This window comes from Corvus hawaiiensis, chromosome 2 (assembly GCF_020740725.1).
Source record: "Corvus hawaiiensis isolate bCorHaw1 chromosome 2, bCorHaw1.pri.cur, whole genome shotgun sequence".
Classification (NCBI taxonomy): Eukaryota; Metazoa; Chordata; class Aves; order Passeriformes; family Corvidae; genus Corvus; species Corvus hawaiiensis.
Window position 1 is genome coordinate 82,844,392 of NC_063214.1, and position 15,247 is coordinate 82,859,638.

The 15,247-nt window shown below is 34.5% G+C and overlaps 1 protein-coding gene across 22 annotated transcripts in view; it reads right to left on the reverse strand.

The window, feature by feature from the left end:
* Positions 1–15,247, reverse strand: part of DOCK9 (dedicator of cytokinesis 9) — a 117,173-nt gene that overhangs the window by 18,439 nt on the left and 83,487 nt on the right. For 6 of the 22 annotated variants that reach the window (XM_048295844.1, XM_048295848.1, XM_048295843.1 and 3 more), the window contains exons 32-41: positions 14,412–14,528; positions 13,610–13,730; positions 12,869–13,002; positions 12,356–12,394; positions 12,055–12,228; positions 9,672–9,786; positions 7,997–8,063; positions 6,189–6,236; positions 4,307–4,443; positions 1,393–1,508 (exon numbers count right to left, since the gene is read on the reverse strand). In XM_048295844.1, coding sequence (XP_048151801.1) covers positions 1,393–1,508; positions 4,307–4,443; positions 6,189–6,236; positions 7,997–8,063; positions 9,672–9,786; positions 12,055–12,228; positions 12,356–12,394; positions 12,869–13,002; positions 13,610–13,730; positions 14,412–14,528 — 1,068 coding nt within the window. Of the gene's footprint in view, positions 1–1,392; positions 1,509–3,746; positions 3,791–4,306; positions 4,444–6,188; positions 6,237–7,996; positions 8,064–9,671; positions 9,787–12,054; positions 12,229–12,355; positions 12,395–12,868; positions 13,003–13,609; positions 13,731–14,411; positions 14,529–15,247 lie in introns of all 22 variants that reach the window. The other 16 variants (XM_048295856.1, XM_048295851.1, XM_048295850.1 and 13 more) reach the window with 7 other exon arrangements.

Genomic DNA, 15,247 nt, shown 5'->3' on the forward strand with positions numbered 1-15,247 from the left:
AGGCACACTCAAAGTATTAACAGACTTTGCTTACACTGGCTTTAGCAGCTCAGACAGTGGAATTTTCTCATAGCAGTATCTTCTACTACAACATGATTCTACAAGGTCTTGCACCTTCTGCAACTCCCCTCAGTGCACTCCCCTCTTCCTTGTCATTACTATATACTCCAAAGGAGTGGAAGAGGGTAGATTCAGACTGGACATAAGCAGGACTTTTTTTACAGTGAGGGTGCTGAGGCAATGGAACAGGCTGCCCTGGGAAGTAGAGGACGCCCACTTCATTGGAAGGTTTTCCAAGGCCAGGCTGGATGGGGCTTTGAGCAACTTGGCCTAGTGGAAGTTGTCTCTGCCCATGCAGAAGGGCTGAACTACATGACCTCTGAAAGTCCCTTACTACCCAAAACATCACATGGCTCTGAATTTATGTATTCTAGTGCAGTTTATTGTATAGAAGCTCTTGATTCTCCTACCTGTTTTGTTTGGATCTTTGAGACTATTCTACTTTCTCAATATACAACACACAGATAACCTTGAAGGATTGTCATTCCAAGCATGATGGGTTGATAATGAAAAGATTAGTGTTCATTCCTCTTTAAATCTTTATAGCTAGGTATCTTCATTTTCAATTCTGTCATGAGGTCTGTGGACAGAACTGGCTCTAAACTCTATTAATTAAATTACCAGAAAAAGGAATCTCATTGTAAATAAGGTGATGTTTTCATAACTAGATTAAAGATCAGACATTAAATTTGAATCTTCAAGCAAGAATCTGGATACACTGCCCCAATTAGAGGAGAAACAAGTTAGAGTTATCATCTCTCCTTTTTATGGCTTCGATTTTTATGTCTGGAAAATCTCAGAAAAACAGACAAGAGGGTTAAGTAAGTGGGCATGCTATACAGAGATTCCACAGGAGAGCTACAGCAACTGATAAAGCTAAAAGAAGCCTTATTAGTGGAAAAATTGAAAGAGGAACACACAAATCACTATTAAGGAGTGCATTACCATAATAAGCAGCCAAGTTCAATATGAAAGTCTGAGAGTGTCCAATTATGGTTTTGCCATAGATCTTTCACCTCACATGGCCTTTAAAAGACACTTTTACCACTAATATTAGGTAGACACTAAAGCTTCTAGAACAATTTTTAAGAAGTTAGGCTGAGGAAGGAGCTTTTCCCACAGATTACTGCTGATCTATGATGTGTGACTGAAGACAAAGAATTTTGCTGTAAGATACCGATTTTACATGACAGTAATAAAATACAATGCTAGAAAAACAAAAAATGCAATGCTAAATTAATCGACTACAAAATATAATTTAAAAAATAGTTTTAAAAATATTTATTCTCAAAGATATTTATGAGAGAAGTTAACACCAAGTCATGAACAAACCTTAAAAGCCATTGTGAATAATGATAGAGTGTCCAGAATTGTAATGCAAACTTCGGTGGCAGTATTTGCTTCAAGTAAAGACTGGTGAAGGACATCTGCATCTGAATGGCCATAGCCTACAGAAATTCCAAATGAAGCGTAAGTGCTGGATACACTCATTTAAATGTTTCTTATTTCCAAAACACTTGCTGAACTAGGAAAAGATTAACAGGTAAAAAGCCTGACAGAAGTTAGTATTCAATACAGAAAAACAATTTGTATGCATTTAAATAGTTTCAAATATGATCATACAATTATTCTAACATAATTTGCACAGGATCAAAAAATATATTAAGTAAGAATTTTAACAATAGAAGCATTAAATAGCAGTTAAAAACTATGTGCTAGTTCATATATATGTGCATGTATACACACGTATATATATATATAAAGGTACACAGTTATATATATACACACATATATATTGATAAGTACTGCAGTAGGATGAAGTTACAGCTGAGAAGATGTAATTTTGGTAATTTAGTGATGTTACAATGGTCTCAAAGTTAATCGCAAGTCAACCATGATAAAAATACAAAATAGTAAGAGTTGAAGGAATACAATCCCATACTTATATGCAGTTTAACACCCAAGTGATGAATTCTGCTCTTGCAGCATATCATGCAATAGCTCCATATTTATTAAAACATTTTTCCACTTCTAGCTCCATAGTGTATTTTAATAAATTTAAAAACATATCCTTCTTCAGCATTGATAATAATGTGTCACTTCTGTTCACTATCGCCGGTCTTTATACCAGATTGACAAATGTGCCTGGGTTGCTTTATAAAAATTTGGTCTGGATCATGTTTGTATGTTAGATTTACAGTCAACTTAGCATCACTAAATCAATGACAAGGATGACAAACTTGTTGAGATCAAGTAAAGAGCAGAAGAAATGCCATACTCTTTTATAATGACACCTGGCCACTTCTTTCTGCATCTTCTCGCTTCCCTGTCTGAAGTATGCATGTATACCCACAACCACCAGTTTCTTTAGATTCATACATTCTTTCTTTAAGCACAGAACTATACTGAGATTTCTCAGAGATGAGATATATCACTTACACCATTATTTCAGTTCTATTTCTTGCTTAGGTGGTTAGAAAGGGAGAAAATAGTTTATAATTTACACTAATAGACAACTATCTTGCCAAAGGATCTTGATTTTAGAAACAAGTAAAGCAACTATTTCCAGCAGACACTTCCTTCCTTTATGTATACCACACAGAAAACCTACAAGATTATTCAAGCTCTGAATGCTACTTTGGATACATCATAGAGGCAGACTGACAACTAAACAAGACTGGAAGTTAACAGCAACAAGAGCAAAGATATAAAAATCAATCTCACACTCAACGTGGTTTTTACAGCAATGTATTTTCAATTTGTAAAACCTTTGGTCAATAGAAGGTGTAATATCCTGATATTTATTAAATGTCCATTAAAAAAACCCCACCTATTATCAGTTTAAACAAAGTTAACTGAATGAGAGACCTTCCTTCATAATTTCCTTTAGATGGAAGAGAACAGAAAGTTTCTTTTACATAAGCATGCATTTTTAAAAATCTTTCAGCTCACTGTTTCCTAAAAAACCAGTAAACATTGCCAAGTTCTGAAAGTATGAAATCCCTTCGCATAGGGACATGCTATTTCTCAGAGGCCTTTTTTTTAAAAAAAAATCAGTCTTTATCTACAAAGAATTATACTGTATTGAATGTGTAGCCACATAGTGTAAAGGCTTTCTTTTGTGTATCAGCAACCATGTAGAAATTATGATGATACAGCAGTAGCAGACTGATGGTAAGAAAAAAAGAGTAATTTTTACAGATATACTTGTCTGACATTTTAAAAGCAAGCAATTTCATTTCTTACATTTAAACAGATGTGATAATGCATTTATGAATACAGGCTTTGTGGTAATTTTTTTTTTGCACTTTTACACAAGACAATGTGATAAGTCTTGTGCAATTAGGCTATTTTGCTATATATAACAGAAAAAGAGCTAAAAGATTTTAAGGGACAGTTAGATATGCTTTGGGAAATCAAAGAATGAACACAGTGAACATACAGTTAACTCAAATAATTGTTTTTCTGCACACAGCTCTTTTCAGTACCAGTGTTGTATTTTACTGGATTAGTCAACCAGTTTCATTGTTTTCTGAAGCTGAAAATTGAAAAATGGTGCTTTAGAATACTTTACATACAGTATATTGCAATTTAGAAGCAGAATGTTTAAAAAGATAGGCCACAAGCAGATTTAGTTTTCGATACAGCAGTCTATACAAGCTGACTTCAACCTGATTAAATCTTACCATTGTCTACAGAAATTCCAAGAATACTTGATATCTTTCTCACACTGAAAACAGAAAAATCACTTCATTATTGGACGCTTTTTCACTTCCAGACAAACTAAATCATGGGCTCATAATCCTCGTAGAAATTCTAAGAAACTTATTTCTCCTTAGGGGATGTCAAAACATGGAGATATGGTCAGAGTGCATACATTTACTTTTAGACTAGTAATTTATAAGAGTGAGTAGGAGAAAAAAACTGAAGCCTAATAAAGCAAATAGGAACAAAAAAAGGTAAATTTCGTAACTTTGTGCAGCACAAGTTTGAGGTGCATATAACTAAAAACAAACTAAAATACAGTTTTAAGATACACTGTAGTTAACCATGCTCCATGTAATGGCATCAGCCAGCATTGATTGTTCTATTATAAAGCAGAGAACAGACCATTGACTGCTTCCAGCTATTCGTTTGACCTAGAACAGTAAAAGTCATTGGGATGCACTGGTGCGGCTCTGGGACCTGTCTCTGGTGTTGTGGTACTGGTTGAGGATGACAGATGTTATCATGTCATGAGACTTACTGTGGTTAAAAGTGAGAGAGTTATCCAGGCTGCTCAGCTGCTGCAATCTGGCATGCATCATTCCTGTTCTGTTACGGGAAACAGGCAATGTCTGAGATTTTCGATCATGAACTATGGATCCTAACCCCTCCTGGTTCCTGCAAGATGGGTGAAATGGGATAGAAGCAAAAGTTAGACATGTCAAACTGCAGCAAGACAGGAAGTGCTGTTAGTTAAGCACAAGAAGTTTTATAGAAAGAATTATAATGCAACCTATTCACTGTTTTCTTTATAAAACAAAAATAGGTAGCTTAAAAAAAAGCATCACAGCAAACTCTTTCTTAAAACCTCAAAGCATGAAAGCAAAAGCACACGAGCAGCCACTCTTGAAGTGCTAAATTCACTTCAGAGCTTTTGAAAAAATAAATATTTGAGAACATAAATATTCTGAAAACATTCAGAACCCAAAACGGAATCCTCTATTTTGATTGCAAAAATTTTAGCAAAAAAGTTAGGACACACAGCGGTAAAATTAGAAAGCAGACATGCAACAGGAGAGCAGGAATTAACTGATAGTATCATATACTTCTTACCCAAGCAGGAAGGGAGAAGAGCCATAGACTTTGTTAAATTTGCAGCAATCAAATGAAGAAAACAGAAAAGTGATCTGTGTTAGCAATCAGTACCGGCTAACTTCCTATTGTGTACCACCACCAGAGCTGATGGAAAATGAAAACCAGTGCTTGAGTTACAGAATTCCCTGTTCCCTTTCATTCTCTGTCACTTGTGTATTTTGAGAGTACGTGCATTGACTGTGATATACTTCAGTGTAGTGACAATGTGAAAGACATGAAAGCTACATTTACGGGGAAAATCCACAACACCAGATGATTTCAATAGCTCAACATTTTCAACATTAACATGCAGCACACAGACCAGGTGATCAGTAAACAAAAAGGAAGAGTGGTAGTGCCCTCCACAAACTAGCCAAACAAAGTAGTTGGAAGAATTTTTACAAAAAGCCTGAGAATTATAGACTCCTGTAAATCCAGAGTTTGACGTACATTTGAACACAAAGATTACAATCAAAACCTTAAGAAAGCCAGATTTATTTTTGAGTTTTTTTAGGTTATATGAACTTTTTTTTCCCAGAAAAATCTCCAACTAGATAGTCAAGTTTGTAGAAAAAGATTCACATTATCTAAATTAAAACCAAAAAAGCCAACATTATAGTTAGAATGTATAACCATCCAAAGTCAGCAACAACTTTCTCACTGAGTTCAAGAGAGCCAGTATTTTAACCACACCAGTTTAATTATAACTGTATTACCAAATTAACCACTGCGTAAGGCCTAAAGAAGTTGCTATCTTTTACTCCATTAAAAACTACTTTGTATTAAAAAAAAATAATGTAAAGATACTAAAACAATTTGATAAAAGTTTCTGACTCCCACAGATTTTCTTCGGACTTCAAATTTAAAAACAGCAGCGTTGGAATGTTCACTACTCACCTTCAAGTAAAAACACTATATATACAAAATTTCTAAAACATTTCAATTCACATGGTTTTATGGCCAACTGAATAAACAAAACAAATAATAAAATTTCTTTCCCAAAGACATTATTTCAAGGAAAAAATGCTGTAAAAGATAGCATTTAAGGGGTGGATTTTAAAGTCATTATTAACAAAACAGCTCACAGATCATTCTAAAACAATACCAGACTTCCAGACAGGATTCAGATTTGTTAATATAGCAACCAGTTACTTACTTCAAAATCTTATGCATCATTTCACAGTAACTCTTCTACTCGTGCAATTTATTTGTTACAGAGGTTCAAGGCATATTGTACACACTGTCATTATTAGCAAACAAGACAGTGAAATTTAAATTCCACACAGTACCTGGCTATGTATCGTTTTCCCATGTACTGGAACTGATGTAAGCACACCCTGCAGAGAACACAAGTCAGAGAAGCCACACTTAAAACAATCTTTTCTAGATTTATGTACATTGGAGTTATTCAACTATTACTGTTAACTTTAAACTCTTACATCATAAAACTACTTTATTTCTCCCATGCTTAAAATTCCCTTCCAGACCCCAAGCCACTCCATGCCAAGAAAAGGTAAACGTGGCTCTTCTAAAACCAGTCACAGATGGTTGGTATTTCTTGGCAAATTGGGAATGACAGCAAAAGGCCCCTAAGGTGCCTCCAGAGCACACCTATCCCAAAGCTCTGAATCCAAACAGCCACTGTGAGTCCAACAGTGACAAGGCAGATGGACTAAATGGTGAAAAAACAAAACACCTTAGAAAACTGTAAACATCAGCTTCAAGTGCTCCATCTTGTACGCATTTTAAATACTTAGAGAAGAAGTGTTTAGCCTCAACTCTCACAGGTGAGATTTCATGATGTGACGTGAGGCTCACAGTCACAGTTATCTACAAACGGACAACAAGCCAGGGCAAGTAACACGAAGGAGGAACGCAAAGAGATAACCAGACATTGCCTATTTACACAAATTCTGTAAATTGTGTGTAAGTGCTCAAAATAAGGGCAAAACATTTCGCTTCCCCCCCACCCTGGCCTAAACTCACTTGGTTACAGATTGGCTGTTTTTTGTTTTGTTGGGTTTTATTTAAGGTCTCCAGCTTCCAGGATAACAACACAGTTTCTGAAAGAACTATCTTCAAAAGGGAATATGCTTTTATAACAAGATGATGACAAAGACAAATTAACAACAAACATTTTTCATTAAAAGTAATCTATACTACTGGTAAGTGCACAACACTAATGACTAATTAACTAGAAGTCATATTTTCAAATCAAGAGAAGTGGTGTGAGTGGAGGCTGTAATACGGATTTTATTTTACTCTGTTCATACTGTAAGTATTTACTCCAATAATACAAAACACAATGCAACATCCCTTGTTCCTCCAGTAAGATGTTAAAAGTTCTTCTTTAAAGTGTAAAGCCAAAATGAAAGCCAGTTTTCAGGCTCTCTCTTCCCCATGCCAGTTGAGAATGAGGGGAAAGATTGCCTTTCTGTCTCTTCAACTCAGCTCCATTTTTTACTGAGACCTCAAGCAACTTAGCTATCTCCAAACTGCAAAGTCAGAATGGTGTTTGTCTTCCCCAAACCTGTCATTCTGAGCACAAAATAACCTCAATTCGCCTTTCTGATATCTTCTTGTCTTTTAGCTTTTAAGTTTTTCAGATGCAGGATAAGCTGATGATAACAAGTGGTGGACCCATCCTGTATCTCTTCCCTTAGAGAACAGCAGATGACACATGAGGAATGCTAGGAGCATGGGCTAGGAGCATGGTTCTGAAGTTATGCAATTCTATCAATTTTGCTATGCAACCATATATTTGCTATTTAACAGCTGATGTTGCAAGATGGAATTTAATGCAGAAAGGTAGCAAGACAGTTGGTTCCTCTTTCATGAGCACTGCAATACTCTGAGCACTACTTGTTCAAGAACTTCCTGAGATCCTTTCTGTATAGCCTAATTCCAGAGACTATCACTGAATTGGACAGACATGCAATTGTGGACATCGAATTCAGGACTTCTGAACAGACCAGGACAGTATTATTAAAAAAAAAAAAACCAAAACAAAACCATTTACACATGCTTATATCCACACTCATGTTGTTAACAGAACAGCAAAACATACAGTTGCATGACAAGCACAACAAAAACTTACTCTGTAATAGTGAAAAAGTCCATGAGTTCAGATTTTGTAGCCTTGTTCCAATATGTAAACAATGCATCTAGGAAAATGAAAAATATTAAAACACAGATTAAAGGCAGCAAACACACAAAAATATTAAATAGAAGAGTTAACATCAGTTCTTAGTTTTCAGATAATGACGATTCAGAGAATCTAGAAATGGCTTATGGGGTACAGATAACAATTACTATTTGAAGCTTTCCTTAAAGCTAATTATACAAATGCACATATCAATTCTCCAAATGAGTTTCTGCAATATGATGTTAATTAATTAATCCTTAATATTCCCATCCAATTTCATAGTTTAGATAGTAATAGTTGTGTAGTCTGTAGTGCCTATAGCCCTATAACAATTTAAGACTTTACAGTATTTCAGACTGTTAGTCCTATATCCTGCTTCTTTACAGATTGGTCCCAACATTTTTTTTTTTAATTAAATTATTATTTTCTTCTTTTTCTAAATTACAGTATTTTACTACAGATAGTAGTAAACACATTCCACTTTTTCTTTATGTGCACAGTTTTCTAGCATGGCTATGTATGTTCTACAAAGCTTGTAGTTAAGTAGCCAAGACCTGGTTTCTGTCCCCTGGTCTCTAGGTAAAAATGTTCAAAATTAGGTAATGAAGTCAAAGTTATTACAAAGATGTATGAAAAAGTTTATTTGACACTTGTGTTCCAGAATTGAGACCAAAAAAATACCCACTGTGGTTATGTAAACTTAAACTTGAATATCCATGAAATTATGATGACTTTTTACATATTTCAAAGTGTAAAATAGTGAAAAAGCTATTTTTGGGTTTTATTATTGCTTGTAATACAAACATATACAATAAAATCAATGCAATTACATAAAAATGTAATGGAGTGATTGGATATTGAATACTGACTAACCTTCCAATACTCATTGTTGATTAAGTGGTGTAACAAATTAGACTTCATGTACTATATAAACTTGAATTTTAAAAATTAACAACTAAGTAGGCACAGAGAATAAATTAACTATTTTTGACACCGCAAACTGAGGAAGTCAATGTCTTTACCGAAAGGGACTTGGACTTTTTAAAAAATATTAATCACAGAGAGGGATGATTCCAAGATGTTATGATCCCAATAAACAAGTAAGATGTGCCATTCATGCAGTATTTCTATACCTCTGTAACCTTCTGCAGGAAAATATGACTCTCAAAAACTCAATGGATCATCTCACCAACATTCCAAGAGAAAGAAGAAGCACTAATATCCCCATATTCCATAAATGGAAATATATACAGAAATCAAATAATTTAGTTCCTTGTCACACAGCAAGTTCTGCAGAATGGAGGAATGAACTAGCCCAAGACACTTCTACAGAACAACGAATTATTCTTCACCTGTTTTCCAAACCAAACTGTACAATTGCGCACAAATACTCACTTTCTTAAAATGTCCTTTAGTTGGCCTCACACTTTGACTAAATAATGAATACTTAATGCTTACAAGGTTTCAGTTAGATTATTTATTTGAGCCATCACACATATTTGTAAAATGCAGCACAGCATGGTACCTACACTTCAAATATTCTGCTGATTTCAAAAAGTTAATGAAATAACAGGAATAAACCCAGCACATTACTTTGAATTTATAAAAAGCAGGAGGAATTACCTACCATCTGACATGCTTCTTAAAATATGAAGGAAACACATGAGCAGACTTTTGATCTCCGCTTGGTCAAGTTTGTCATATCGAACAACAGAACTTCCTAAAGTGCTGCTCTGTTGGTTCTGAAAAGCAAACAGATACATTGTGGCTGAAGAGTTCTTAAACTGATAATAAACTAAATTGTTTTCAATTGCTTTAATAATTCCTGCAACAGAAGAAAGATCTCAGAATGGAGACAAAAATGTTTCATGTAGAGACAGGTCACTAAAACACACATTACACACATGAAGTATACCAAATTAACCCTCCTTGCCTTTGTTTGGTTTTAATTCCTTCTAGGTATAATTTTTTCCCCCCCAGAAGGAGAAGCAGGAGGAAAAGTCACCTAAGAGTGATTATTAATCAAGGTAATTTTACCTAGATGCCCACATTGTAGAAATCAAGCCTGTCCCTTCTACTTAGATTGAATACTTGAACCTCAAGAAAAACATACATGAAGGGCAATAGTATGCACTCTGGAAGATTAACTACCACTAAGTAACTTGCTCTTGTCCTCCCCTCCTCCCCCAACATACAAACAAACCCAAACAAAAGCCAAATCCTCTCCCTCTTTCATTTTTTAATATAATTCCTACACTTCTGGGAAGTTTATCAGCAATCTACAATACTATCATCTGTCCAAAAAGAAAAAAACTGCAATTGGTCTTTCAAAATGTGTCCAACAAACAAAATGGAAAAATGAAAACTGTAAAAATATATAAACTGAACTTTGGGCAAAGACTTACTTGTAAAAGAGTAATTTTCACACAGTCTAATGTTACAAAATCCTCAGTCTGAAGCTTTTATAGATATACTATATAAACATTTGTTTAAAGTATAAATTGTGCCCTTTATAGTGCCTAATTCTCACATCCAATATGCCACTTATGCAAATAGAAAATAAACCAGGCATTTAATAACTTTTCTGTAAAGTCAACAGTCTGGTATAATTGATCTGTACAACTCTCACTATAAAAAAATTTCACAAATACAAAGGTAGACTCAAGGGAGAAAAGCACTTGGTTTCACAAACGAAGCAAAAAGTGACAGTACTTCAAGGGTAGAACAACCCTTCCTAGAATACTCCTAACTGAAAGCAGGAGACATACTAATCATGAAGGAACATTTCACAGCAATCACAACCATTGACTGCTGAGCCCTTCAATGCATTATGTTGCATTAAAGAATTGCTGTCCTAAAACAATCTGTGCAAATTTGATACTAGTAAATGTGTAACTCACATACTAGGCATTGAATGGACACACAGTGAAACTGAATGTGAAACTATGATGAATACCAGCCAGAAGTTACTGTAATTTAGGAGGACGTGGACACCTCTATGAGCCTGATTACTGCAGGTTCTAAAGACCTCAAAAACTGTTTATCTTTGAAATATCTCTGGTGAACAAGGAGGTGCTACTCTACAGCTTTTTGGATACTATAACAGCTCAGGCAATTAATGGGTGACAGAGCAGAAACAGAATTTGAGTTTCCTAGACTTTCAGAAACTGCTGAGAGCACTAGATAATATTCCCACTAAGACTGTTGAACATCTACATGGATAAAACTCGGACTATAGCTACTCAGAAGCTTAGTTTAAAATGTCAATGTTAAACAATGCTAAATTTTTAAAATGTTAAAAATGTCAATAACCTATAAAGCATGCACATATTGAAATGGAAACTGATTTACTTCCAGTCTATTCTGATTCCACAAGCATAATGCTACAGATTACTCTGAAAGAAAATTAGAACAAAAACATGGCTCCCCACTAATGATATCAAGCAATAAGCAAAAACTTGGAGATAACATGCACTGAACAACTGATCTACTAGAAAGAAAGTTCAGAAAGCAACAAATAAGAAGCCAGGACTAAGTATTTGGGGAAAATATTAACAGCATGCAAAACATAGATCCTGTGTTACCTAAATTGGCAGACCAGAGCAGAATTTTCAAAGGACGTTGACTCCTTTGAAAACCCTTTTACTCGGTGAAATCACTACACATTAGTAATTAACAACATGACAACTAAGTAATAGATGAGAGCATTGCCATTTAGCAACAGTGTATACCAAGATATTTCTTTATTACCTTGGTCAATAACAAAGAAGATCTTTTAGTTCTATTAAAGACCCCAAGACTCAAATTCTGCAGATATTTAAACTGATTGGATTTTTTTATACTTAAACTAGATCATGTGCATGTGCTCCAGGTTTGACATTTAAACATATTTTACATGGTTAAATTGCATATATTGTGTTTGAGATTCAACTGTTGCAAAGAAGCGGCAAAACTACTGACCACACACTTCACTCAGAAGCTTAACTATACCAAGCACAAAAACCAGATACTTCTTGTAACTGAAGAGAGAAAGTAGTATGCAAAATTTTCTCTGGCAAAGCTGGGATTGTCAGAAGTGAAAAATCCATAGTAACACGGTTTTTCTTTGGAGGGTGAGAATTTTCTTCTTCTTCTCCATTTGGGCGCAAAGCATGAGCAGAGTGCCTTCTGAGAAGCTTCTCTCTCTGCCACACGAAGGCATGTCAGAGTCAAGGGGAAAAAGTTAACATGCTGTGACTTGCACAACAAGAGCTAAGAAAATGAAACGTTGATCAGTATCGACACAAACTCTAGAAAGACAGGACTGAATACCTCATAGCTACTGCAGGCAGAGCTCCCAATTTGTAACAGCTTTAAAGTGAAATGATTTAGAAAAAGTCAAACTAACATAAAAGAAATCACCCAGAGAAAGCACAAGTATTGTTTCAACATTTTAAAAATGCTAAGTATATTGTGCATAGAAAGTGATGGAGTGATGCTCTCCACAGAATCTAACAAGCTGCTCTAACTAGAATTCAGTCCTCTCAAACAAAATTTGATACACTTCATCTAGTGCCTTTCTGTAGCAAAGGAAAAAACAACTGCTTGCTTATGTCTCTAAACTGAAAATCTGTTTGCATTTTCAGTGAAACAGCTCAATAAATGCAATGCAAAAGGAGTTCACAAGATAACTATATTGCAAAAGAAAGACTTATATAAAATACTGCTTTAAAGTTATTCTAGAAAGCCCATTCACAGAGATCAGACAAGTTAACTCCTATGAGACTTAGGATGAAATTTTAGGAATACACTTTTGGGGTTTATTTGGTTTGTTTTTCTTTTTACCTTGTCAAGGGAATTGCTCTTGTCACTGTGTCTTTCTGGGAGACTGTTTCCTGAGTCTGTACTTATAAGAGAGCCTCTTGAGTCAGCACTCCTCACACTGTTAATATTTGGAGTTGATGTGGTGTATGGAGAAGCTAAAAAAAAAACAAACCACAAACCCAAACAATATAAAAATCTCAAACAATACATAAAAGTCATGCCACAGTTTAATCAGACCTTTAAAACCCCCATATATTTTTTAAGAAGGCAAATAATTCCATTTAGTTACTTTTAATGAAGACAAACTTACTCTAGAATTTCAGCAAAGTATATATGTAAGTACATACACACAGACCTATGTACAACTATGTAGATACACGCATAAAAAACATATGTAGCAATACATACACACTTTCATGAAGAAGCATGTCTATTTAAATAAAATCCTTTCCCATTTTTTGTCTCTTTACTATCACCTTTGACAGGGAAAAAAGCAGCCCTTCTCCAGAAAATAGCTTTATTTTCATATAGAAGAGCAAACCCCAAAAGATCCCAAAAGACAGATTGCATGCACAGACTGAAATCTGACCCATGCTGAGCACTTGACTCCATTAGGTTCTGTTGATGAAAGAAGCAGTAACATTCCACTGTACATGCAGAAAGCAACCGAAGTTGGACACACAGCATTTATTTCTGGCAACTAATGAAAAATTAAACCAGCTGCTCTTTAATTATTTTATTTTACTTTTTTGATGTGCTTACCAATGCCAGAGATAACACCAAATAGATCTTTAGGAAGATTGTTATCCAGTGTATTTCCTGATTTTTGTGGTGTTACTAACTGACTTGCAGTTGGCAAAATCTGTGCATCATCCTTTGTACTCTGTTTGGAAAAGAGAGGAAAATGTGATTATTTTCCTGCATTATGGACTTAGTGAATATGGCACATCTTCTAGAGAAATATTTGTTATGTACTTCTTCCTTAAATTTTAATTTCTATTAAATATGCTCAAAAGAATGGAATGAGATGTTCACATATTTGCACAGGCTTGGGATACCCTAAAACTTAAGACACCTCAGGAAACATTGAAGAAATGAGTATTCAACTGAATTTCAAACACTATAAAACAGATATTTCAAGAAGACTTTTATTTCAAACACCCAAATATTTCTCTTGTTGGAAGCGTTTTGGAGAATTTTTTTCTTAATATCACACGGAACACAACAAGATACAGACAAAAGTAAAATTCATGAATAATTAAATCTTAGATTCAATAATTGTGTGCAACCATATCAATATATAACCTTCACCAATCACATATTAATTAATTCTCCTGCACTACAGCTCTTTCAAAATCACTCTCCTTTAGGGTTAAATTCTTCTCTAATTTCTAGAAATTAACAATCTTTTTGTGGTCCATTTGTTTCAATATTGGACTGACTTGAAGAATTCTGAACCTTATAAAGCTCCTTCTTTGCCAGGAGTATGCAGTGTTTCATATATATGTTACTAATAAATTATTATAAAAACAATTCAGAATACCAAACAGAAATTGTCACTCACATTGCTGGAAGGGTTAACAGGAAATGGAGACACATCTTTCACATTGATCCGCTGAACATTTTCTATGAGCAGACCAAAGAGTGGCAAATACATAGTGGCTATTCTTGCTTGATGGCCCTAAATAGAGTTTAACAGTTCATTTAAAAATTACAGTTTTAATTTTTAATCACCAATTAGTTTTAACCTATTCACTCCTAAATTACAAAAAAAAAGCACTTAATAAATATTTTCCAAGCCAGAGCCCACAATTCACAACTTCATAAATGGCAAAGGCAGTGATCACTGTATTTAATTCCAATTTATAGAAACTTGGTAAATTTTATTTACTGTCTCAATTTATTTACTGTCTCAATTGATGTGATTTCAGCTAAGACTAAACAAGTAAATTAATATTATGTTAGCTTGATAAATTAATGATACCTTCCATTACAATTTTTTTTGCTTCTCCACAGCACCACCAATGTTAAAAAAAGCCAGAAAATTAAAAATCACTCAAAATTTACCACCATGAATTGTAGTTTTCTTATACTCATTTCACAAATAATAGATGATGGAAGGACATCTGCCAAATATTAAGATCTACTATTTAATGAAATGAAGAGCTTAAAACACACTTGTAAAAATCTAATTACTTTAAGCACAGCAGTTAGATTACACTATGCTGAAACGCCAACCCACATATGAATATATTAAAAGGTGCTTTGTCACTTCATTCAGTAAAAAGATGGAATTTGAAGATTGATTTTGATACAATTTTCACCACAGTCTGAGCAGAAATAGTTTTGCTGCAAATTAACAAGGGTTTGGTCTGTGAAAGAAAAAAACTTTCTGCATGT